We start from the raw sequence: 26,985 nt of genomic DNA on the forward strand, positions 1-26,985 counted from the left end.
CATAGTTTTCCATCATGAGACTATCTTGGCAATCTGGCCTCAACAATTCTTAAACCAATCATCTCATAGGCTTGGACAAGCATTTTGAATATTTTGTGTAATTGGATGAAATAGTTGACTATCAAAAGGTTAGTTTGCTTAGCTAGGGTGCTTATCATATGATAGATAGATTGTTGGATGGTGTAGTCTGGTAGTTATAGCTTGGTTAGGCTAGTCAGGGATGGGTTGTTATTCATAAATTTGTAGCCTTGTAGGCCAACTTCATGGGAATTCTGAGAGTATGAATTGAGAGTCAAGGCTTTGGGTGGATCCCCCAATTTTTGAAATGCTCCAAACTTAACAAAAGCTTAGCTCTATATTGGATAGGATCGGGTTGACTTGGGTCTATACACCTAGATGGATTGCTTGGGTTGGGGTTTCTCCATCAAAGCCTAGGTGGTTGGTGGACAGAAGTGGGGTGCTTACATAAGTTGGTTTATAAGGCATTGATCCAGGGGCTTCATTGGCTTGATAGAGATGCTTGGATATCCATATGTAATAATTGCCCTCCTAGCATCTTTGTGCCACTAGGAGGGCCCTAGGCACCTACTTTGAGGTGTTACATCTGTAAGAAACTGGGATTAATAATGTGGGAAAATACTAGCTACACTGGCTGGTATATAATATGTAAGGGACTTATTTTTATACCATTGAATAATAATACAAAGTCTCTTTATCTTCAAGCTTCTCTCAACTTCTATGGCTTTTATCTCTCACTTCCTATCTTTCTCTCTCTACTTTCAATCTTTCACTCTCCTTGACTATTCTTTGTCTCCTCTACACTCTTCTTCTCTCTCTTTTTTACTCATCTCTCTCTTCTTTTCTCTCTCCTAGCTCACTTCTTTACAAGTAGTATTAGAGCATAGGCTCTTGATCCATTTGATTTTCCCTATTTTCAAACATATTTTCTCTATTTTCCACCATTAAATCTTGGATAACAAGTATAGTAGCCACATGGTAGATACTTGCAGGCATTCTTGGAGTAGAGGCTAATCTTGGGGCCTTGACAAAGACTTTAGAGAGATTTAGTCAAGTTGTGGCTAAAATAGTAGGTTGTTGTGGACCAATTTTTGCCTATTTCAAAGAACATTGGGAGAACTATGGCTAACTGGGGCTAGAGGAGTAGTAAGTCTTGGTTACTTTTCAAAGAGAGGGTTCTATTTCTCCTTTCTACAAGCTTCTCTATAGGTTTCATGGAGTTTCCAACCAATATCTTCTTGTATCTCTCAAACCCTAGCTCCTCTTGACAAGATAACACTTCACCAAGCATCATAAGTTCATTGCCAATCGAAATACAACCAACATGAAGTGTCCAAGCTTAGCCATGGTGCATAGAACATGCTCAAAAAATGCAATGCATTTTTAAGTCCTATGGTAGCCTAAATCTTGCTCTTATTGATCATCATCTTGGTTGAGGTGCTGATGCTGGTGATTAGCAAGCAAAAGGTCCAGGAAATCATGAAGATTGATGGTATTCTCCTCTTCTCCAACTTCTAAAAACCTTAGCCATAGAAGCCATGAAAGCTTAGTTGACAGCTTCAATTTATTTCAAATTTCTTGAAGATTCTTCATTAATTTCAGCCTTGGGATTCATCATTGTAAAGATTCTTTGAAGAAATTACAAGGATTGAGGAAGATAATCAAGAGCTTCTATGGAGTTAAGATTTAGGGAAAACGGGTTCAAGCTGTCAATCTCAAGCTACTGAGACTTCAAGCCTATTCTCAAGTATTCATAGAGCAAGGATTGAAGATTATTTCATCAACATTGAGCAACTGGAAGCTTATCCAATCATCGTGGGAGTATTCAAGGTTTTATTAAGGTATCCAACTGGGAGTTTATTCAATCATCATGGGAGTATTCAAGGTTTTATTAAGGTATCCAAGAGGTAGTCTCAACCAATTATTGATCTTTGTCACCTACCCATTTGCTAAACTTCATCCACTTGATTGAGAGATTAAATAATTGAGAAATTTCGTTGACTTTAGTCCTTCAATGATCAAATTAGCCCATCCATTGATTGTATCGCTCTCTTGAATCAAAACAGAGAATTTGAAGCCTAGTTTAGCATTAGGCCATTGCATTAAACATCTTATTTAAGAGTGAATTGTTGGTTGGATTCATACTGTAATCCAATGTCTTGCTAATGTTTGATTGATTTATGGGAAATTTCTATAAAAAATCCATTTTAAAGGGTAAGTCAAGCAATGAGTCATTGCGTGGAAAGATCCTCTCCCTACTCATTTTGTCAATTCCAATTCCATTCTATTGCATCACATGGAGTGAGATGAATTGATATTTCTAGTTATGCATATCACAATGCTTAATTAGAATAATATATCTCTACCATGTTGAGATTCCCTCTAAGAAAAAAGATGGAGATAGTTGGACAATAGAGAGGTGACCCTCCCCCACTCTTAAAGATCCTGAAGGGGTGCAACCAACCGACTTGGGGAAAAAGTTGCCCACCTTGCAATGATTTGAAGCCCATGTAGGGAGCCTATCACACCATTTTCTCCCTCATATAGCTATTGTAAGTGGAGCTATTGAAGCTTTGAAGATCTCAAGGCATTTCTTAATAAGTTCAAAGAGTCTACAAGTTGATTACACATCTATTCAGCTTATAAAAGCAGGGTACAAGTATTGATAGGGATAATAGGGCACTTGAGCATATGTTTGGCTCAATTTTTAGTCATTCTCAGGCGCTACAAGTCATTCCAAGGTTCCTACAAGTTTATTATAGGTTGCTTTAGTCAAACAATGCTTTGGGGGTTGTTCTAGGGTACTTCAAGACCAAGTACACATGGTACATGGTATTTATTGCTTCCCATAGGTCATATGCTTATACCTTAGTGTCCTACAAGGTTTTCTCAATCCATATAGTGAGCTTTAGGTCTTATAAGGCTAAATTTGGGCCTACAATTCTCCTACAAGTTCACTTAAATAGTGAGAGGTTCTGGATAGTTTTAGATAGTCAACTTTGAAGTACTCTAACTTTTAGATAGTCAACTTTTAGCTACTCTAACTTTTTCAATTCTGCTTAAAAATTTACTATTAAGTTATTTCTTCAAAGAGGGCAAATTAAGCTTTGATTTGAATAAAAAAATTTGTCAATTAGAGATTTCTAGCCAAAGTTATAGTAGATTTATAGTGCTACACTATGAGATGGCAGGGAACATGGGTAAAAACAAAGGTAATGAGGATATACACCAACAAATCAAAGACTCCAAGGATCCTAAAGCTAGAGATATCCATGAACATGATCATGAAGAGGATTCTTATGACATGGATGCTTATAGTACATTGAATAATACTTTGTGCTAGCATGAAACTCAATATTTAGATAGACACTGTGAGTCATTAGATGCTATGAACAAGTTTGGGAACTTATCATCCATGGATAAGCTTGTTGACCAAATTTCAAAATGGATGGGATTTCAGATGTTAGAGAAGGAACAAGTGAAATAAGAAAAGGAAAAGGAGAAACAGTAGAAAGAGCAACATCAGTCCTCTATTACCAAACTTACTACCCGAATCACTAAACGGATGGAATCACAAATGAAGGAAAAGGAAAAGGAGCCACAAATTGTTTTTGATAAAGTGCCAAGGTTATTGGCCAATGCAAATCCTAATAATTTGGGTATTTTAGGGAAGATTCCTTAATCTACCTTTGAGATTGGTGAGGTTTCACATAAAAGCAATGATCATTCAAGTAATGCAAGTGAGGGTGGTTATGTAGGTGGAAGTAGTTTCTTTGCTAAAAAAGTACCCATTCCAAGTGTTTGATGCCAGCCCTCTTTTGCTAGGAATTACTCTAATAATTGTAGTTATGGTGGTACCAATAATGATCAACCTCATGGTGTTGGATAGCCAAATCATGGTGACAAAGAGTTGAGAGATAAGATTATATTGTCTAAATATAATGGTCTATCTTCTTCTCCATCAAGCCTTGAGGAGTGGCTTTCTAAATTGGAGGATTATTTTGATATATTCCCTAGAACTAATGACCATAAGATCCACTTTGCTAATATACACCTTAAGGGTTTTGCACACACTTGTTGGTGATATATGAAGAGGGAAAACCGTCAGATAGACACTTGGGAAGATTTCAAAGCTCTCATGGTGTAGGTCTTTTTTTCCCAGTGGAAAAAAAGAAAGTTACATTGGTATGGTTTAGAGCAAAGGGGTCTTACTGTGAGAGAATATACTAATCATTTTTTAACCTTACTACATATGTGGAGTCCATCAATGATGATGCTAAGCTTCACAAATATATGTATGGTTTAGATCCTAGTCTTTCAATTGATGTAATGGCACAATCCGCTACAAGTTTGTTCAAGGCTATTGAGTTGACTGAATGATATTCTAGGAAGTATAAAAGAGAGGCTACATTGTAGTCATCTTTTGGGCAACAAAGCAATACCTTGAGACAAGGTTCATCAAGGACAAGTTATAGTAGAAGCAATGTGTCATTTAGCATCCCTAAAGTGTCTATTTATCCACCTTTTAATGCTTCAAGGCAGTAAGGTAGTTTTAGGCCAACAAACAATCAAAGAATGGATATAAGCAAGGGGACAACAAGCCTAGAAATACTTCAACCAAAGGTTATCCAAAGTCTATTCCTATGGACCTATACAAAGAAAGAAAGGAAAAATCACAACTCTCAAAGATAGGTTTAGTACAAAACTAACTCATAAATTCTATGGATCTTACAGAATCGTGAGGAAAAATGGGTGAATTGGGATATCGATTGGCACTTCCATCATCAATTCACAATGTCTTCTATGTGAGCCTTTCATTGGATCTACTATGGATTATGTTGAGGAGCTTCTACCTACGGATGAGGATGGCAACATTTAGTATGTGCTTGAGGAGGTTATTGGCCAGTGGGATAAGAAGGTTAGGATAAGAACAATCAAAGAATATTTGATTAAATGGAGAGGATTACCCTTGGAAGAAACTTATTGGAGACTGGCTTCAACGATGGAGGAATTCCCTTGTCTCAAAGAAGTAATTGTGGCTAAAGATTCATCAATTATGGCCCTATTCTAGCACAGTTAGCATCTAGATAGCTCTTTGTCTTAAACTATATTTTACTCTATTTTATGGATAGCAAAACATAACTTACATGGTCTAAAATCTTTCATGAATATCTTTGTCTTGATTCCTAGCACATGCCAATCAGAGTTCTCTACTAAATGTTATAGCAAATTTACTACAACAAGGTACTAGTAGACAACATGTTGTTCCATGTCTGTAGTCTTCATTTGGTCATCGACTTATGATTAAGTAATGGATATTATCCTTCCCCATTAATGTACACATGATATACTTGATTGTACCTCCTCCCTTCTTTCCATATTCTTGGAAAATTCATTGAGTTATCCCTTATAATGGCTGAAACACAGTAGTACCCTATTTGCTCTATCCCATACTCTATAATTAGTTCTAATTTTTGTTTTTGGGGACAAAAATATTTGGGTGGGGATAGAATGTAAGAAACTGGGATTGATAATGTGGAAAAATACTAGGTACATTGGCTAGTATATAAGATGTAAGGGACTTTATTTTTGCACCATTCAGTAATAATACAAAGTCTCTTCATCTTCAAGCTTTCTCTCAACTTCTATGGCTTCCATCTCTCACTTCCTATCTTTTTCTCTCCTCTGCACTCTTCTTTTCTCTGTTTTGAAATCATCTCTCTCTTCTTTTATCTCTCTTGGCTCACTTCTTTACAACATCTTTGTGTGTGGCTCTTTTCTTCTACATTGCATGCATGGCCTAGCTATGTGCTTTTTGTGGGTTTCTACTACTTCTTTGGACGTCACTGATGGTTGACATATGTTTGTTGACATTGATGAGATTAATCATTTGGTTGTTGATTGGTTCCAATTGTTTATATTGGGCCACTAGCTAGCCCTACAATAGGGTACCTATTTGTTTACTAGGCTCGAGCTACTTGGTCCATTTCATTGCTAGTAGTTGTTTCTCCTTCCTAGTTCTAAAGGTGGAGATCACCTTGGATGAGGTGAGTATAAGATAGATATGCTTTTCCATATAGCCAACATGGCAATCAACTTAACACTTAAGGAGTTTTCCTAATAGAATTTTGTAGCCTAAGCCTTCTTTGTTTGGGAGAACACAAAATAGTTTTGGGATGGTTTTAGTTTGCATGCTTAGCATAGGTTAATGAGTAGGCTTGGTCTCTATGGATGAAGTTTTTCCATCAGTTGGCACCGATGGGGAACTGGCCTATTGGATCCTAAAAGTGATAGGGTAAGGTGTTGCAGTTTGAGCCTTTGTTAATGAGGGCATCAACCAAGTCTTCCTTGGAAGCCATTAGTTAATCCTCAAGTAGGCTAGTGGTACACCCATTTCCTCTCCATTGTCTAGGTTGCTACTTATAAGAACCCTCACCTTGAAATTTTGTAGCTTGAAATAGGTCATTGTGGTCTTGTTGCAAGGCACTTTGCTATGTATGGTTGGTTAATGGTTTGGTAGGTTTTAGAGATTTCTTGTGCCTCAAATGCCTTGGGGGGTAGTATTTCTTGATGCTACTCCCATTGAAGTGAGGGATCCCCTCAGCCTTAAGGATTTGTGATTGTACATTCCCAGCTTGGCTAATAGTACAAACTCATTAAGGTCTTGGTCCTCTAAATTTAAGCTTTTGCTTATGCCCCTTAAGCGAATGAAGGAGAACTAAGTCCACTTACGTTGCATACTTTTGTTGAACCATGATTTTCTATGGGATTTTTCAATCATTAAGGCATTGTTGGCTAAAAGCTAGGTCTTTGTAAGTTATTTTAATTTGGCAAGGCTATGACATACCTATCTAACAAATCCTTGATGGCACAATTTCAATAGTCCATCAAGAGATATACCTAGGTGACTCTATTTGAAACTCCCTTGGAATGTTTGAACTTTGTAGCTTAGGCCTACTTAAGTCTACCCTCGTAAGGTAAGATCCATCCCATTTCCACAAGATTGTCCCACAACAAAGGTTCCTAATTGACTTGTAAGGTCACCAAACAAGTTTCTAGCCTAGTTCTTGATGAATGACATACACAATTGGACAATGTCCTGCAGTCAGGTCTTCAATTGGATGAAAGCCTCCAAGCCATGCTCCTTCTTGCTGCCCTACCTTCTTCTTGGAGTCCCTTCATTACTACACAAGCCTCAGTAGTTGGCCTTACTATTGAGCAACTCATCTCTCGAATACTTCAAGAAGATGCCATGCAAGGCAACACAAACACAGTTGCCACTGCTATGCCCTCCATGCAATATGTTCAATGACAATCAACATTTAGGAGGCAGGCTTCTCATCACTGTAACAATGCAAGGAATCCTACAAATAATCTCATTTTTGCGTGAATTTGCAACTATTGCAAATGCCATGGCCATCTTGAGCCTGAGTGTCAAACCAAACGATGAGATTAACAGCGAAATAACCGCTGCCCAAGGCTCAACTTCAACATCTTGACATATCTGGACCCAGCCAGTATGGTATGGAATCCTTGCAACTATTTCATTCCTTGATCAACCCCACAATTTTTCAGGTCTTTCCTTCATCATCCACATCAGAATGACTACTCGATACTGGCGCAACACATCATATGACACCAAATGCTTCTTGGCTTAGGGAATACAAGAAACTTTCTCTACCTATTCAAGTTTATCTTGAGGATAATCACAGCCTTACTACAGTGGGACTCAACCATCTCCATGTCACCTTGCCTAGTGGGGCTAATATCCTCTTGCGAGATATTTATCACATCCCAGGTCTCAGCTTGAACATCTTGTTACTTACTGCAGCCACATCTACATGCTCCTCCATTGAGTTCTTTTATGACTCGTGTGTGATTCACTTCAAGCTACCCAATGGCAAGTATGAAATTCTCAAGCTTCCTCAAAAGAACCACATGTACCCTGTTCCAATTAACCAATCTGGCTACGATGCTACAATGGCCTCCAATTCACCTATCTCCCTTCATCTAACCAAAGCAATAGCTACACTACTCTGGCATTATAGGCTTGGACATATTAATGGTCCCGCACTCCATCGCATGACCAAGAATGACTTATGCTCTGGGCTACCACTGAACCTATCTCAAATTGATCTTTGTGAAGGCTGTCTTATAGGTAAAGCGAGTCATAAATCCTTTCCATTCTCAGACTCGAACTACTCACCTAAACCAATTGGTTCATTTTGATTTGTGTGGACCCATGGAGTCAACCTCTCTTAGAGGTTCTCCCAAGAGTTATCCCTACCATCAAAGGAGGAGGAAGCATCATATTTTGATGATGAAGAAAAAGTTTATCAACCTACAATCCTACCACTAGAAACTCCATTTCCATGATGGGCGAAGTATCTCTATGATCTTAGTAATCCTATGCCTACCACAGTCAAGGAAAAGAGAGTTGGGCCAAGAAGGTCTTCGATAATAGAGAAAAGAAAGGCTTCTTTTCACATAGTCAATATAGCCTTCATGGTTAAGATTATGAGATAAGGAAAGGAGCTTGCAAACTTGGATGAAATACTTGCCAATCCAACATGGAGGGCAGTTATGCAAGCTAAGTATGAGAGTATGATTTTCAATGAATGACCAGGAAGGTGGACAACAATGTGATATTACTTCATTGATGAAGTACGTACCTTGGCGACTCACAATTTCAATGGGGCAACCAAATTTGGAAATCACTTGCTTCGAAAGAAAGTTCATTATTTTCCTAGTATCATTGTTTCAAAGTCTTTATTGATGATCTGGGGGCAGCCACCACAAGAAAGTAGCAATTGGTCATTATAAGGAAATGTATTTCCTCTTATTTATTGATGATTTCAGGTAGTACACCACCATCTATTTCTTGAACCAGAAGTCCCAAGTTTTCACATGTTTCAAGGAGTATTGCAGCCTTGTTGTGCGCCAGCATGATCTACCTGTACAAGTGCTTTGATCAGACAATGGAGGGGAATATGTTTCCAGGGCATTCCAAAATCTTTGCCTTGATGAGGGCATCCAGCAACAATATATAGTTCCCTACAGTCCTTAGCAAAATGGAGTCTCAGAAAGAAAGAATCAAACCCTTGTTATTGTTGATCGTGCAATGCTACTCATGGCAAGCCTATCAAAAGCATGTTGGGAGGAAGTAGTTGCTACTGCTGTTTACCTTCAGAATCACATCCCACATGCTTTTGATACTAAGAACACTCCATATTTTCACTTATTTGGTAAGGCACCCAATTTACAACATCTTCAAGTCTTTGGATGTCCTACCTACCTAGTGAAGTCACTACCTCTTCAACAAAAGTTTGATCCTGCAAGCACAAGGATGGTGTTCATTGGCTACAATGATCATTTTGGGGTGAAATCCTATAGGTTATATGACCCTCCATAGAAGAAATTCCACTTTTCCCACTCTGTGTATTTTGATGAATCTTCATTGCTTAGTCCCCAATTGGGTGATATATCTTCTCCCTTGCTTTCCCTCTCATCTAAACATCACTCATTAGCCCCTTCAAGTTCAAATACTCCTCAAAGTAAGTGGGAGGAAGAACATTTTTGGAATCTTTTACCTATACCACTACAACTCCATGTCCCTCCTTTACCCCAAATTCCATCTTCTCCAAATCCCGTTGCCACTTCTCTTCTTCAAAATGCACCTCCTTGGTCTCTTAGGAGCAAAACCAATTCCTTTCTATTCCCTCAATGCCCAAACCATCTATTTCTTGGCACTAGTTCTAAAACACTCCCTATCACTTGACGAAAGCTAATCAACACACCTTTAAACCCTCAGGTTTCTTCTCATGAGAGGGTTATACCCACTCTTGAACACCCTCATGTACGTGATCCACCTGCATCCCCTCATTCCTTGCCATCAATATCAAATCCTGCAAGCTTCACTACTCCCTCCAACCCCTCTATCCCAATGGAATCTGTTCACCAGCCATCTTTGTTGGGACCATCTCCTCCCTCCCATCCTCCCAAGTCTATGAAGGTTTGCTCTCTCAAGGAAATCTATGAGACGACAAACTTCACATTACATCTAGATTCATCAGCTTAGCAACCTTCAAACATTAGCGATTTCAGAGGTGGAACAAACCCTATCATGGTGAATGAAACTGAAGCCCTTTATCTGCAGGTGCTCCAGTTTCAATCAGATGATGATATTGGGGGGACTTCTTTTCTTTGCTGAATCCATTGATGAGATCTCCTTGGATGAGGTTCTATCTGGCCATGACACCTCATCTTGGTTCCAAGCCATGGACTCTGAGTACAATCTCTCATTGATAATGGTACATGTGAGCTGGTCCTTGCTCCACCTAACAAGAATTGGTGACCTACAAATGGTTTGCTAGGTGAGAAGTTTCATGTTGAAGGAACCATCTCCCATTACAAAGCTCGACTTGTGGCACATGGATTCACTCAAGTCCCATGCATGGATTATTTTGAAACATTTTCTCAATACTTCACATTACATCTTTTTGAGTTCTCATTGCTCTTACTACATTATTTAGCTTCATACTCTACCAAATGGATGTGCGTACAGCTTTTTTTTAATGGTGATTTACAGGAGGAAATTTATGTGATGCAGCCTGATGGGGGTTATACTTCAGCATAACACCCTGATTATGTTTGCAGGCTACTTAAAGCCCTCTATGGACTGAAACAATCCCCTCAGCAATGTTACCGGTGCTTCCATCAATGCATGATTGGCCTTGGCTATACATGCTTTCAATCTGATGCAAACGTGTACAGCCGTCATGGTTGTGGTGTGTTATTGTTCCTCACCATTTATGTGGATGACATCCTCCTGCTTTCAAATACCGAGTCTGCCCTTGGTACAACAAAATAGGAACTCCAAGCCTCCTTTTCTATGAGTAATATGGGGCCGCTTCATTATTGCCTTGGGGTTCAAGTGCTTCAAGATCCTACGCAGGGCCTCATACGAATTAGCCAACACTCTTATATCCAATCCTTACTCAAGAAATACAATATGTCTGCATGTAAAGGTGTGGAGACTCCTCTTCCAACATCTCTAAAGTTGTCTCAATCTGATACTCTCTCAAATTTTTGCAGCTAATCTCTTGTCTTGTTTCATGTCGGCTCTCTTGAGTTAGTACACATTCAATACTTGAAGCATCTGCCAACACATTCAATACTTGAAGCACATTCAATACTTGAAGCACACAAAGTCTTTTGGCATAAGCTACTATTCTATTCAGGCCCTGCCAACACCCTTTCTTGATGGTTATTCTGATTCGGATTGGGGGGATGACAAGCATACTCTTCAATCTACATCAGGATATGTTTTTCTTCTAGCTCACGGTGCTATTTCTTGGCAAAGCAAGAAGCAAGTCAAAGTCACTTTGTCTTCCAACGAAAGGTGAATATATTGCCATGACACTTGCCTTGAAAGAAGGCATTTGGTTGAAACACTTCTTAATGGAAACTACGCTCTTCACGAACTGGCCTCTTCTTCTTCATTGTGACAATATGTCAGCCATATTGCTTGCAAGAAATCTCGAACACTCATTAAAAACTAAACACATAGCAATGAAACTTCAATTCATCAGAAAACTCATACATGATGGCAACATTGAGTTCTCCCATGTTCGGACAAACCAACAGTGAGCTGACTTTCTCACCAAGTCAGTTCCAAAGGCAAAGCATCTTGAGAGCTGCCAACAACTCAGCTTAAAACCACTGTTATGAGGAGTATTAGCTTAGGTGGGTTGGGAAATAATAATCTAATAATCAAACGATGTCTCATGACTTTCCCTAGATAATCTGTTATGCATTGTAACTAACATGCCAATAGCCCCCCTTTTTGTATATATAAATAGCCCTTGGCTGCAACAATCGACATGTCCTTTCTTGCTTGTGTAGTGTCTCTATCTTGTGTCTCTATAGGCGTGCTTGTTTCGCAGCACCTCCTCTTCTTTACATGCAACAATCCTCTCTTCCCTACACCCTCTCTCCTGCAATCGCGCCTTCCATAACAGCAACACAACAAGCAATTATGCTTCTCTTGAAAACTCAATATCCCGACCCAAACTGGCTGCAACATACAACCCCTTGTTTCTCACAATAATATTTACTAGAGTGAACCAAGTTCTGTTCACTAAATTCTTTTAATATTTTAGTATTTTTAATTCTTTTGGGTTTTTCTTTCTCTTCACTCTTACCGTATCCTAACCAACAACCAAACAACAAACGAATGAACAAATCAAATTTACCCTATTGATATGTTCTTCCTAATCTAATTATGCACAATTTTAGAATGCAAGGTCCTATTCCATCGTATGGCAAGAGAATCAGGACCTCAGAGGTTGATTTCATCTAGTCCCAACAACGAAACCAAAATTTTGCATCTCACAAGCACAATGGTGGGACTTGGGATGGTGCTGCTCTTTATGCTAGCATAAGTTTGATCTGTGTAAATGTCTCTCTCTCTCTCTCTCTCTCTCTCTCTCTCTCTCAGCTCTCTCAGCTCTCTTAGCATCTAGCCTTTGCTATTCCTTTCTCCTCTTGCCATGGATTTGTCATGTGGAGAAGCACCAAAAGGTTGCATATGTCAAACACCACAATACCTGATCATATCAACATACTTAGGTGGATTTTATCTACATGTGACATGGCTCTGACTACATTACCATGCAAACCAATAGCCTACATTTGTATTTATGAAATAAGATGGGTTTACAAAATCAAGACGAGTAGGTTTAACTCAACTGCATGTGTCACAAATGAATTAGAATGATAGGAGGGAACATGACATGTGGTGGGTTCATGATAGAACAAGTTCTACTATGACATTTTAAGTGTCTTTATTATTCTGATTGAATATTGTATTTAACTCCACTAAGTGTCATTAATAATCATACCATGCCCCTCTCCAACCTTGTATGTAAGTGGATGCATGGGGTTTGGCTTGGAAGATTCAAAGCCAGATTGAAATGCAAGATGAGGTAATGGAGGAGAGCAATGTGGAAGATAATGAACTCATGATGAGGATGAAAGCAAGCTAGACATTGCATAAATGCAAGAGGAGTGATTTAGAGCTTGATATAAGCTTGGTCAATTAGTAGGATGAGGCCGCAAATGAACATGTCTCATCGAAGAAAACGATCACTATTAGCTCTCAAGAAGACTATAAACTTTGAATGCAAGCCAATATGTAGATTGTGTCTGAAAGCTATTGGTAGACATCTTTAGGAAGAACATGGACAATAGGAAGGAGGGTTCATGCAAAAAGAGAACACTGGATTCTGTGAAAGTATGTAACAATGTTCTATCCTTCAATACCAAAGCTACCTTATCTTTCTTCACAAGCAAACCTCCCAAAGTGATGAAAGTCATTGCTTGATTCAATACTATACTAAAAAAAGATGGCCAAGTGGAATAGATCTACTATGGAGGCGGTGGCTTCTACAAAGTGGTGTTCATTAACAGAGAAGCAATGTAGAGAGTTCTTGATAAAGGGTGTATTTTTGGGGGGATCAACTTGGTTTATGTCATGCCTTGGTAGCTAGTCGAATTAGAGAAGGATTTAGTTAGGAAAGAGTGTCCTATATAGGTGGAAATCCTAGAGCTTCCAACTTATTTGTGGATATATGCTACCAAATGTGGCAAAGGGAATGAGCAAGCCACTCTACATCACTTCTCTAGATAGTCCTTTTCACAGCATGATTTATTTGCTATGAAATACTAAGGAGCATAAAAAAGAGTTCATGGACTTGCTCACTCCTAATGTTGGGGAACCTAGACTCAGGCTTGTTTGGAGTAAATTTGCAGGTGCATGCTTTTATTATGGAACATGGGGCCATTACTTTTAGGAGTTTCCCAAATTGGTGGAAGAAGAAGATGCCATCAATCAAACATAGAAGGTGATACATGGGTAGAACAAGCCAAAATCATCATGGATTGAAGTGATGATTGAAGAACAAGAAAAATCAAGGCTAGCAAACTGTTAGAAATAAGAAGGAAAAGCAAGGGACTACTCAAAATGAGGTTGTGGTTCTGGAGAACACTCTTGGAAGCCAATCATAAATTAGGGATTTTTAGAACAAATGTGGCTCAAATGCAACTAAAATGCAGTCCGATATAGTAGTAATATATTCAATTGATTTGCACTTCAATGCAGAATCAAAGATTAGGGAAAAAATGAAGATGTTGGCAAGAGAAATTGGATTGAAGACCTCATGGCTTTGGAATACAATGAGAAAAGGGTTTGAGCAAAGTCTATCCTTCCAAAATTAGGATGTGATGACAATGGAGTAGGATGAAATCAAAATGGCAACACTCAATGCTAAGGGCATCAAGGGGAAAGCTAAAAGAAGACTCTTTACACTCGCTTCTTCGATGGCATTAATAAGAATCATATCTCTACATGGCTAACCATTGTTAAATTAGGCAATGAGCCGATATGTGAATTCAAATAAGAAGATTGAGGAATGGTTTTGACATCCATGAAATGGGGAGGGGAAAGAATTGCTATTATCAACATATATGGGATTTGACAAGGGAACGAGAATGGTGCAATGGCAACAACTCTCCAATGTACCCAAATTCAGTGCAATGGTGGAAGGGGATTTTAATATGGTAGTAAAAGTATGGATATTTCTTCATCCTCAATTCCACTATTTGGAAGTAAATTGGAAGCTTGGGAAAATACGACAAATTAGGGCTCGCAGACATGGTTGCTTATCTTTACATTGGCAACCCAAAATTCACCTTCAATTCTCTTAGTCATAGTGGCTACTAGGCAATCAAAAAAATAATAAACATATTTTTTTTTTATTTTTTGCAAAATGTGCATTGTTGGTGTTTTTGCCCATATCTACGCCCATGTTCAAAAATTTCAGGCCCACACTTTGGGTAGGGTGTCCGCTATTTGGTATAAACAGCTCAAGGCCATTACACACACAGTGTCAAACACCCAAGTGTGTAGCTTTGAACCAATGGAAATGTCCCTTTTTAAAAAAAGAACCCCCTCACCTGCACCCACCCACCTGCCCACACATGCACACATAGCCATTGCGTGGCTGGGCCAAAAGGAGGGGGGGGGGGGGAGGGATAGAGTGCTCCCCCCACCTTGTATTAGCCTTCCATATGGCGAGGGAGCTCCCCTGACCTCTTCAATTAGTTGTCTCCTCCACCAATCATCTCTACACGTTATGGGTCCCTTATGCATACTTCGATTATGTATAAACTAATTATGTATTAAGTGATTATACGTAAACTGACTATGCACGAATTGATTATATATAAATCCATCATGTATAAATTGATGTAAATATTAAAATGCATAAATTGATTTATAGATTATGCATAAAATGATGTTTGGGTTTGATACATAGAATGATGTGTGAATTGATGTATAGATATTGTCTACAACGATGCATAAATTGATGTGTTCATTATGCATAATGCCATACCTATATATATTTGGTGGTATACATACCATATATATGCTCCATAATGCATTATACGTATACGTATGAGGTAGTATATATCTATCTACATACATAGTATATGATAGTACAAACATATATATAGATGCATATAGCTAGCATGCGCGTGCACGCGCGCACGCACGCACACGCACACGCACACGCACACGCACACGCGCGCGCACGCGCGCGCGCACGCACGCACGCACGCACGCACGCACGCACGCACGCACGCACGCACACACACACACACACACACACACACACACACACACACACACACACACACACACACACACACACACACACGTACTACAATAATGCATATGCACTTTTCATTGAACAAATGCAAAAGAGATTTTGAAAATCATGTGTGTCAATTCTCTTGTTTACATTTTAAGTTAATTTCATCCATTGGACTAATATAGAGATTGATGCTTTTTTGTATAGATAATGCATAAAGTGATTTGTGGATTCATATATAAATTTTCTTTCTAGATTGACATATCCAATAATATGTAGATTATGCATATACCTATCATATGATAGTACATACCTATCTCGATGTCAAAGTATATATATGCCATAGTAGTATATACCTATTAAAATATGTGCTTTGCATTATAGAAATATGCAAGTGATTAGATATGTCCACATACATCTCATGTCACTTTGTTTTAAGTTTATTAAGTTACTAACTTATGTGGAAAATTTGTTAAGTTGAAATTTGATCCATGTTGTTTTTTGCATGCTAAAATATATCTCTTTCGAGCCTTGTGATGGCTAATAGATTGGACGTATGAATTGTTAGTGAAACTCATTTTTAATAATAAAGTTAGTCCATCCACATATTATAATTAACACACTCATCAATGACAATTGAATGCACGGAACCTAGTTCCAAGTACTATAACTCATTTTTTAATCATAAGTTTCAACTTAACTTCTCACATCTCAAGCAGCTAATAAAACATTTGGTAATTGTCATGCATAAGGTGGAGTTGAATGGATTCACAAGAAAGCAATCTCATGGAGGAGTTTCAACAGTCTAAAATGAGCCAGGATGCAATGTACAATAATGACTTTATGTATTTCTCGAGCCAAAGTGGGTATTCCAAGCCAAAATGTGGGAAGGAATATTCCAATAAATGCATTTTCGAGTTGCCTTCCTTTGATCACTCCTCATCCTCCTCAATTTGAACTGTTCCAATGACCAAGGCAGCTATGTGTAGAGGAAACTATAATCACACATAATAATGCGATACTATGCCCAATATCGCATAGTCCTCAACATGGCCCCTCAGCATCACATCCACAAGGATTGCAAGAAATAAGCTATTGTGATGCATTAATCCACAACACATGTGATGAGGTTGATATGATTCAAACCCAAGTATCAATGGTGTCACAATTTGAAAATGCTAACAAGTAGCATCCATAAAAAACTTCTTCAAAGTTTGATGCACTAAAACCTTTTTAAAAAAAGAGGGTGCGTAAAGGAAAGAATCAAGAAATCCCACCCCAAGCACAATATTAAGTAACAACTTCAAAAAAACAAATTTCTCAATGGAATAATGCATGTGTATTATTGCTCATTCACATTAGGACCAATGAGTGCAAAGTTCTTCAAACCACTAAGGCAAGGGGTGGACATTTGGTTCAAGATGGCCACATAGTTAGCATCATTATTTCAGGAGTTTGACAAGGATGGTGAGGTATACAGGAACACTAGGGATGTGTCTATGAGTTGTATAGAAAGGACAAGGCCCATAATCCTATATTAGGCAATGATCGCAAGATCACTTTGCCAATGGTAGGTCACATCTAAAGACAATACTACAATTGTCTCCAATGATCTAGGTGCAAGTACTCAAGAAGACATTGCCTCCAAAGATTGGGCTAGATCATGCGATCACCCAAGGAGCATGCGAAAAGAAGGATAGAAAGATAGAGGAGTCTCAAAATTAGCCAACTAGAAAGCAAACTCAGAGGAAAAGAAAGCATTTGAGGGGTGTAGGCTCGTTATCATGGATATACTTTTCTCCTCTGTATCTGGTTTGTTAGATGCAATCAAGAGTCCGAACTAAAGGAATAATACTTTAAGAATCTTGAGTCTTTAAAATATGTTTTTAAGTCTAATTATACATCTCTCTTCAATCATCTTAAAAATATTTATCGCATCTTTTGATAGGTGAATGGATGACGAACATCTATTGATAATTTGTGTCATTAGTGTTGTAGTTACTGTCATGACAATGTTTCAGCCTGCTATTAAGTGATCTGGATGATGATGATGACAATATGCAATTGTGTGTTTTGATGGAGTGCATGGTCCAAGGTTACGTTGCTCATCAAGCTAGGACAACTCACTGAAGACATGATCATTGATCATGCTAGGCTTATCCCACAACACAAACTTTTATGGAGTAGGGGCTTTTGGGGAGTTGTTCAAATTGAATGTTTAAAAGCAGGTTAGCACACTTAGATATCTTGTTGTGAAGTTAGCACCACAAATGCAATGGAAGAACATGAATTATTGAAGATCAATAGCTATTGAGAAGCAGGTTTGTGTGCCCCTACATTGTCTTATGAGCATATCAAATTTGGAACTTATAGCAGTAGATTTGTATGGGGTCTCAACATCCTTTACACAATTGGCTATTCAGGACTTTTGCGATGCATTGGTCTCATCTAGATTACACGGTATGCACATAAAGTGGCCAATAGTACAAGTCGTATACCATCATTGCCCCAAGAAAACTATGAAGATTAATTTAATAGGAAGGGTTTCCACTTAATGATTTTGCATATCACTATGGTAGCCAATTGTATTGTTTGGGACTAAGATATTGGTTAGGCATAATCTATGCATGATTGGAATGTTTTTCAATGTTCAGATTTAGGAAAATGATGTGTAAACAAAGCTTTATGTCAATATTGTCTACTAGGGGATTATGCTTATCCTACATGCTTTTGGATGCTACCTCCTTTCAAGGGTAGCAAGGATGGACTATCTTCGCAATGTTACTATTGGAACTATCTACAATCAAGCAATTATATGCTAGTTGAAAGAGTATTTGGCATCCTCAAAGCACAATCTCGCATATTATTGAAGAGATGTGATATGCTTCTACAAGATGTCCCAAGTGGCAACATGCCTTGTTCTCCACAATATATGCATTGTGCACAGATATAATTTTGATGATGCATATAACAACGAAACTTGAGAGAGAAAGTAATTCACCTTGTTAGGACATGGACCAATAAAATAATTTGAGAAATGGATCAGCAAAGGTTGCTATAGTAACTATCATAGGTACCATGCAAGCAGTTCAAAGATCTCAACCAGTAGAGTTGGCATTGGGATCTAATCAACTAGGAGGAGTAGCTTGAAGGAACATGTTGCTTGAACCATGTTTTGAGAGAGAGAGAGAGAGAGAGAGAGAGAGAGAGAGAGAGAGAGAGAGAGAGAGAGAGAGAGAGAGAGAGAGAGAGAGAATGCAAATGTGAGAACTGTATTTGGAGATTTTAACTCTTTGGAGGAGATTGATGACAAATATAACAATGACTAAAATTCTATAGCATCTACATTGCAAGTGGGAAGGTGGAAAGAGGGATAGTGTATTAATAAAATTTCCCTCTTTCCACCTTCACACAGAGAGTTGGGTAGATCTATACCTCAGTTGCATGGTGAAGGGGTTTAACTCCTCTACTCTTTAATTATTGCTCAGTAAAGTTATTGCCTCAATTGTAATTCATTAGTCAATGCAATATGTCAATGTTTGTAATTAATTGTGCTAGTTTTTCCAATTCCATGTATTATGTATTGCAATATTCATTATTATGCAAATAGTGATTAACATTATATCGCTAATATGAGATTAGCTTATGTACATCCATAGTGTTAATTCATTGACATGTGATTTGACTGTCTAATTCTGGAAGTGTCCGACGTACGGGTGGTGGGTGGTGTATAAATACTTGCGGATGGATGACAGATGGATGAAACACTTACTCGCTAGAAAAAGTGTCCATTGCCCAGTGTGTAAGCAAGTGGCTAAGTCAACTTTTCATGTGCCCACCAACCACCGCCCGGTGTGTAAGCAGGTGACCAAGTCAACTTTTCCTGTGCCCACCGCTTATAGTTAGTGTGTGTAAGCACATGGTGTGCTTGCCCAAGCCAACTTATCTTGTGTGTAAGCATGTGGCGGACACTGCTCAAGTCAACTTTTCTTGTGTCCACCAACTAGGCACAGAGTGGGCAGGGAGTAGCGATGTGTGGCCATGTCGACTTTTCTTGTGCCCACCGACCGGGCGCAGACTGCCACTCCTGGTGGTGTGTGAGTAACCAGCCTCACTCAGAATTTCTTTTGGCAAATTTGTAAAACTGCCAGGATATTCCTTTACTATTTAATACAATACAAAATTCATTTTCGCGTGTATAAATCAAGACGACGATTAAGGAGGGAAAATAAAAAGGAAGAGACAATTAGGAGGATGAACCTGGACGTAAAAGCGACCGAATGCATCCCCTTCCTGAGACAAAAGCTAGGAAGACGAAATATGCTTCGTTTGTTCGATTGCCGCTTCTGCTACACTCTCTCTGTCTCTCTCCTCTGTCTCCGTGTCTGTCTCTGTCTGTCGGTGTGCGTGCTCTCTATATGCGTGCGACTTCACAGTTGATGCTGCATTTATAGGCCTCCGCCAGAGAAATTGAGGAGCTCCGTGGAAGCACCTTCTCATCAGAAACCAGCACGGTTCTCTTCAGAATTCCAGCATGCAATCCGCCTCCGCGTACGATGCAGAGCCTTTCCATGTCTTCCACAAGGTGCCTGTGGGGGACGGGCCTTACGTGAGGGCCAAACACATCCAGGTGAGGCCTTCTCGAGCTTTTACTTCCATGGCGAATTTATTTGATTCTTCGTTTGAGACACATCAATAACGAATAGGAAATCCTTAATTCAGTTGGTGGAGAAGAATCCAGACAAGGCGATTTCTCTGTTCCGGGCTGCCGTAGAAGCTGGCGATCGGGTGGACAGCGCGCTGAAGGATATGGCGATCGTGATGAAGCAGCAAGGACGCAGCGAGGAGGCCATCCATGCCATCCTCTCCCTCCGCTCTCGCTGCTCCGAGCAAGCGCAGGAGTCCCTGGACAACGTCCTCTTGGATCTGTACAAGGTATCCGCATCAGCTTCCAGCGTTTACAATGAGGAATCCCGCCGTTGTTGTTTTAGGAGAGACGCTGTCAGAACATAGAATGCTTCACAGATGCCCAAATTTTTTGGTCTAGCACCTACAATTACAGGTTTTTGTTTTGACTATCATGTGAATGTCCGGTGCTTTTGGTCTACCACCTACATTACAGGTTTTTGTTTTTGATTACCAAGTGAATGTCCAGTGTTTCAGGCCTAGCACCTTCAAGGACAGGATTTTTTCATGATTGCGAATTGTCCTGTTCACAGATAATGGTAATTGTAGCTGATTGGCTGCCGTAAATGGTCACTCTTTTTTGGTTTAGCACCTACAATTATAGGCTTCTGTTTTGATTACAAATCGTCCTGTTTAGGACTGTTAAACTGAAGTTGATTGTGCCAAGTCGATTGTCTGCTTGATGTCTGCTTGACGAAAAGAAGTGTGTTAAAATGGTTTGTTGCTGTGATTCGTTGGGCGTAGAGTTGTGGCAAAGTGGACGCCCAGATCGCCTTGCTAATCCAAAAGCTGGACCGATTTCACAAGGGCCAAGCTTTCAACGGGAGGAAGACCAAGACTGCTCGCTCTCAAGGCAAAAAGTTCCAGGTCTCGCTGGAGCAAGAAGCGGCCAGGCTCCTGGTACAGTAGCGCTAGCATTTTCATCAATAAATTTTGAACAGCATCAGGGATCAAGGGATAAAAATGAAGAACATAATGATTTTCACCTTACTCTCCAGCACCCAAGTAGTCTATTGTTATTGAAACGGTTTTTTGAATAAGTAACATCGAGGAGAAAAACTTCATTGTGCTGTTACTCAGCTCACGAACGTGAAATAACATCGTGAAAATCTATGAGCTTTTATACTGTCATTAATGCCATCGTGGAAGTCTACTGAGTGAACGTAAGTCAGACGCAGAGTGGCTAAGCCATATGCCCTCAACACCATCCAGACTGTTTGGGGCACTTTATCAAAAGACCATTGATTGGGGCACTTCATCAAAAGACTATCTGTGGACATTTTTGAAATGCAGGAATAACTGGGATTGGGCATGCTAAAAATCATTGTAAAACTCTACGAGCTTACTTAACTCGAGTGATTAATGTCTTACGCTCTCAACATTCTCCAGATTGGGAGGCTTTGTTAAAAGACATTCTGAGGGATTTTTTTGTGGGTGGTTTTGCGTGCAGGGAAATTTGGGTTGGGCATACATGCAGCAGAATAACTTCATTGCTGCAGAAGCAGTGTACAGACGTGCCTTAGCTATGGAGGCTGACAACAACAAGGTGTGCAACTTGGGGGTATGCCTCATGAAACAGGGCAAGCTCGAGGATGCAAGGGCAGTTCTCATGAGTGTCAAACCAGTTCTGCAACATCAACAGAGCCAGCTTCCAAAGCCAGGCATCAACAACTGCGCTGACTCCTACATGAAATCTTATGAGAGGGCTAAACAGCTCCTCCTTGAGCTACATCTGATTATGCAGAGAAGATGCACATCACCATCACCATCGCCATCGCCATCATCTTTGCCATTGCAATCACCATCGCCATCATGGGAAACTTGGTCGTGCTGGAAAGTTTGGCAGCCACCCCCAGTTTCATCTTCAGCCATTAGGCTTCAACCTAGCACCACACCTGCTGCAACGGCGCCCTGTGCCACGTCCAATCCCAGTGTTAGGCACGAAGTGCATGCAGGCCAGGAAGAACAGATAGGTGAGATGGCAGCTGCAGCTGCATCGATGCTTGCATCCTGTGGTAGCAGCACAGAGTCAGAAAAAGAGAACCTTGCAACAAGGATATCCGGCAATGCAGGAAGCCTGTACGCAAGCATGAACGATCATCGTTCCTCCATCAGACTGTCATCTTCCTCATCTCAACAGCAACACAGATTGGGTGTCAGTCTTGATCCTGGCATGACTGTCGAGCATCATCTCTCTATAACAGTTTCTGATCCTCAGCATCTGAGACCAGACATTAATATTGGAAGCCTGTATTCGACGACTGATCAAATAACCTTGTCGCTCTCTCAGCACGAATTCAGGTCAGGAAGCTTGCCTCCTCCCATAAGCAGCAACATGGCCACGTTTAACCGCCGAAGGCTCCCTGTGTTCCAAGACCTCACTGTTCTTGGAAGTGCAACTCCTATGCAGGCATGATTGCCCTATGTCGGTGAGGGCTATAATGTGGCACACACTAACAGAGAATTACAGCTTGTGACTCATAAGGCTATGCTTTGCCATACACTCCTAAAGAATCACATCTCGCGATTACTTTCATCCTTCATTGAGCCAGTTAGCTGTAGGATGAACGGAGTATATTTATAGACCAATGTAAATAGTGGCTTGAGTTGTTCATATGGAGGACCAAAGGAAGTGTATAGCATAATGGAATAGTGAGCTCCCGATGGAGGTCGCTCTCTTGCTCAAGTAACACCCGGACCCTGCAATATACATAATACCCATGGAAATAGTGGCTCCTGATGGAGGTCTCTTTTCTTAAATGATGCCTGGGTCCTCCAATGTATGTTACTAATGGAAATAGCAGTCGCCTAATGGAGTTCTTTAATTAGGACGGTATTCTGTAAGATTGCACCTGCTGGCGAACCTCAATGGTGTAGTAAGATTTCTGACGTTTGGCACAAAAAGGGAAGAAGATCAGTAATAAGAGTCTTGACAGAGAGATGCTCATTGGAGTTTACCCGCGTGCAAGCATATGCTGAGTCAATGCAAACGGTGTTTGAAGGAGGTGGAGGTCCGTCGATCATTAACCACCTCGAAACCACCTCCCATCAATTTTTTTTGGTCTAAAGCTAGTCAAGGCAAGGCAAAGCTGATTTGGTCTAAAGCTAGTCAAAGTAGGACAAGTTCATTTGCCAATCTTAGTAGAGTCGTCATTGGAGCATTTGGATAGTGAATATCCAAGGATCAATGTAAAATGCATGGCCCTTGTTGCACGCTCTCATCTACATCAAAACACAAACCTATTGGAATAGTTTACAATGCATACAAGTGTAGTTGTTAATTAAAAAATGGCCACTCCGCCATGGTTTAAGGAGAATGAATGCATGGGAAAGGGGGATAAGAATATGAGAGCAACTCTAAAAATAACAATGTTGAACAATGCCAAGGATATCAATGGTAGTGTTAAGTGTTACTTATTGTGCAATTGGATTCTACAAAACGTATTGAATTTCACCATCCTTCAATTCTTCAAGAAAGAATGAAGTGGCATTGATGGGTGCTCACCATAGATATGTGGGTACTGTTAGTGTAATGAATATATGGGTAGTTAGGCACATACGCCTTTATTCCCAACCACCTTCCACTTAAAGGTGAATGTCTTCCTAGTGTGGAGAGAATTAAAAAAAAGTGAGTGTAAATGTTGGGGAGATTGGTTTTGGAAAAGATGCATGACAAAATAAATGAGAGGTTATGGAGGCCAAGGATAGACTGAGTGGGTAATCACGGTCTTTGATGTCGATGATTGATTGCAGTTTTTGAGGGTATCTAAAAAAGAAAAGGAAATACATGACATGGGGATGTCTTTATCTCACCATGCAATGCATGGTATCCGTGTTGATGAAATTGGAAGTTCGGTCGAACGTCACGGAAGCCTATGGTGTTGTCCCATACTTGTGGACCTAGTTTGTGTACAAGGGGAGGTGTTGTGGGTGTGACTTAGGGAGATGGTTTTAACCATAGGTGAGTGCAAATTCCCTAGGTGTGCTATACTCTTGATGTGCCCTAAGTCTGAAGTGGGGAGGGCTAGGGAGTTAGACATAGAGCCGGTTGATCGAGATCACGACGCATTTAACTTTAGAACCCCTAGGTGCAGTATTTGTGGCACTTTGATATTAGATGAGAAATCTCTTTGTTCTTTTCCTTTTGCTTCACGTGGGTATTTTCTTCGTTTTCTCTATTAAAAAAAAAAAGATACAATGGAAGGGAGTACACTATACCTCATCTTGATGCTCTTAAGTAGTTACATTTCGAGGGGGCGTAAGGAATTTCTTAAGGAATACATAGCTTTGCATGTAGCCCTTTTGGTTAATTCTTACATTGAGAAAAGAAGTAGAGAGGAAAGGATGATTACATTTTGAGAACTTGGTGTCACTTATATATTCCAAAAGGCTCATGCAAAAAGTTGGCAAGAGAGTGGTCCTTAACATTAGGCAGGTCATTGCACAATTGTCTATCCCTATAAGGTATAATAGGATGAGGAAAGACGTCATCTCATCCAATGCCCATCAACTTCCTAAGGAAAGCAAAATGCTCTATTGAAAGACTTTTAGTGAGCAGACTTGTAATATTTTGGTTAGTTGAAATTTATATGAGCTCAATGGACTTGTCTTTAACGATCTCTTTGATAAAGTAGTAATGTATCTCAATGTGCTTTATCTTTGCATGGAAGATTGGATTCTTGGCCAATTGAATGGTACTCGTACAGTCCAAATGCAAGGTAGTGGCCACATGAGTAATACCAAGGTTTGCTATTAGATGGCCTAACCAGAGAGACTCCTTGCAAGTCTTAGTGGTTGCAATATACTCTACCTTTGTAGTGGAAAGGATTGTGTATGTTTGCACCATGGACATCTAAGAAACAACACCTCTAGCAAAGATGAAGATATAGCTAGAGGTGGACTTTCTATTGTTTGCTTGTCTTGCGTAGTTAGAGTCAATGTACCCTATGACTCTTGTATCTTGGCTACCATAACATATGCACATATTTGTAGTGTCCTTAAGGTGCCTCATGATACCCTTCACGGAATTCCAATGTTGCCTACCAACTGTAGCTATATAGTGTTGCATAGCTTTTACTATAAATGCTATGTTAGGATGAGTGGCTATCACGACATACATCAAACTGCCCACTGCGGATGTATAAGGGATCTTGGCCATCTCAGTCTTTTGCTTATCAGACTACGAACAATCAGCTAAACTAACCTTCATATGAGAAAGTAAAGAATAATCAATGGGCTTAACATTTTGTATATGAAAATGCTCAAGAACCTTTTGGATGTACTCTTTCTGTGACAAGTAAAGGAGTCCCTTAGAGCGATTGCGCATAATGCACATCCTAAGAACATGCGAGGCTTGTCCCACGTCCATCTCAAAGCTCTTCTTGAGTTGACATTTCAAGGCATCTAACTCATCATGAGTACTCCCATTAATCAACATATTATTGACAGAGTACCAAAATCATAAGGCTATCATCATGGGCCTTCTTCATGTATAGACACGGATCCATATCATTGCGAGTATATCCCTGTGAGTGCATGAAGGTATCGAACTTGTGGTACCATTCCTTAGGTGCTTGCTTAAGGCCATAAAAACTCTTTCTCAACTTGCACTCTAGGTGCTCCTTGCTTTTTTTTCAAAGCCCTTGGGCTATTATATATAAATCTCATCATGTAAGTCCCCATGTAACAAAGTCGTCTTGACATCCATTTGATAGAGGTCCAAATCAAGCTGCATAACCAAAGGGACCTCTAGTTGCATAACCAAAGCTAGAATCAAGCATAGGGTAGTCGTCTTGACAAAGGAGAGAACACTTCATCGAAGGCAATACCATGCTCCGACTTGAAACCCTTAGCAATTAATTTGGCCTTATAAGTTGGCTTGGGACATCAAGGGTTACTCTTTAACTTGTACACCCACTTGCATGGCAAAACACGTTTTTCATTTAGCAAAAGAATCAAATTTTTTGTTTGATTTTTTTGCAGTGACTCATACTTCGACTACATGGCTCTCTCCCAAGAGTGACTTTCACCTCTGTAACATGGCCTCATTATAGGTAAGAGGCTCACTAATATCTGTTACCATAACATAATCCATATAGGGTGCAAGCCGATCAGACTGACATCTATCTCTAGTAGACCATCACAAAATAGGCTGTGGGGTATGTAGCTCTTGTCTAACAGCATGGTCTTGGCCCATTGGAGCATCAACTGCTCTAGGTTGTCTAGCTAGCTATATAGTAACAAGAGGCTTCTCTTGAATCATCACTCTATGTATTTCAACTATTTGCTCAAGTTGCTTATGCATTTTTTCCTATGGAAAGCAACATCATGGCTGCGGATGACTTTCCAAGCCTATGTATCCCATAAGCAATAGCCCATCTCACCTATATTCCCATAACCAAGAAAGATACATTTCATGGACTTAGGATCTAACTTATTGCACTTGTTCTTGGGAATATGGCAGAAAGCCTCACAACCAAAAATACACAAATAATCATAAAATGGAGGTTTTCAGATTATATCTTCTTTGCAACTTGAAAGTCAAGAGCAGTATATGGGGATTAATCAA

The 26,985-nt window shown here is 39.7% G+C and overlaps 1 protein-coding gene across 2 annotated transcripts; it reads left to right on the top strand.

Moving 5' to 3' along the window:
- The first annotated feature begins 20,211 nt into the window (after positions 1-20,211).
- On the top strand, positions 20,212-23,708 carry LOC148020721 (protein POLLENLESS 3-LIKE 2-like). Of its 2 annotated transcripts, none has more exons than XM_087698544.1 (4): positions 20,212-20,361; positions 20,454-20,666; positions 21,162-21,317; positions 21,868-23,699. In XM_087698544.1, exons 1-4 carry the CDS (start codon positions 20,266-20,268, stop codon positions 22,831-22,833), a joined length of 1,431 nt encoding a protein of 476 aa, XP_087554670.1. In that variant the 5' UTR covers positions 20,212-20,265; the 3' UTR covers positions 22,834-23,699. The 2 variants fall into 2 exon arrangements, with proteins under 2 accessions (XP_087554670.1, XP_087554668.1); XM_087698542.1 differs by lacking the exon at positions 20,212-20,361 and adding an exon at positions 20,887-20,956 and having other exon boundaries at positions 21,868-23,708.
- Positions 23,709-26,985: the final 3,277 nt, after the last annotated feature.

The sequence above is a fragment of the Lygodium microphyllum genome, chromosome 18 (assembly GCF_053477565.2).
Source record: "Lygodium microphyllum isolate KBCC chromosome 18, Lygodium_microphyllum_v1.1.10, whole genome shotgun sequence".
Classification (NCBI taxonomy): domain Eukaryota; kingdom Viridiplantae; phylum Streptophyta; class Polypodiopsida; order Schizaeales; family Lygodiaceae; genus Lygodium; species Lygodium microphyllum.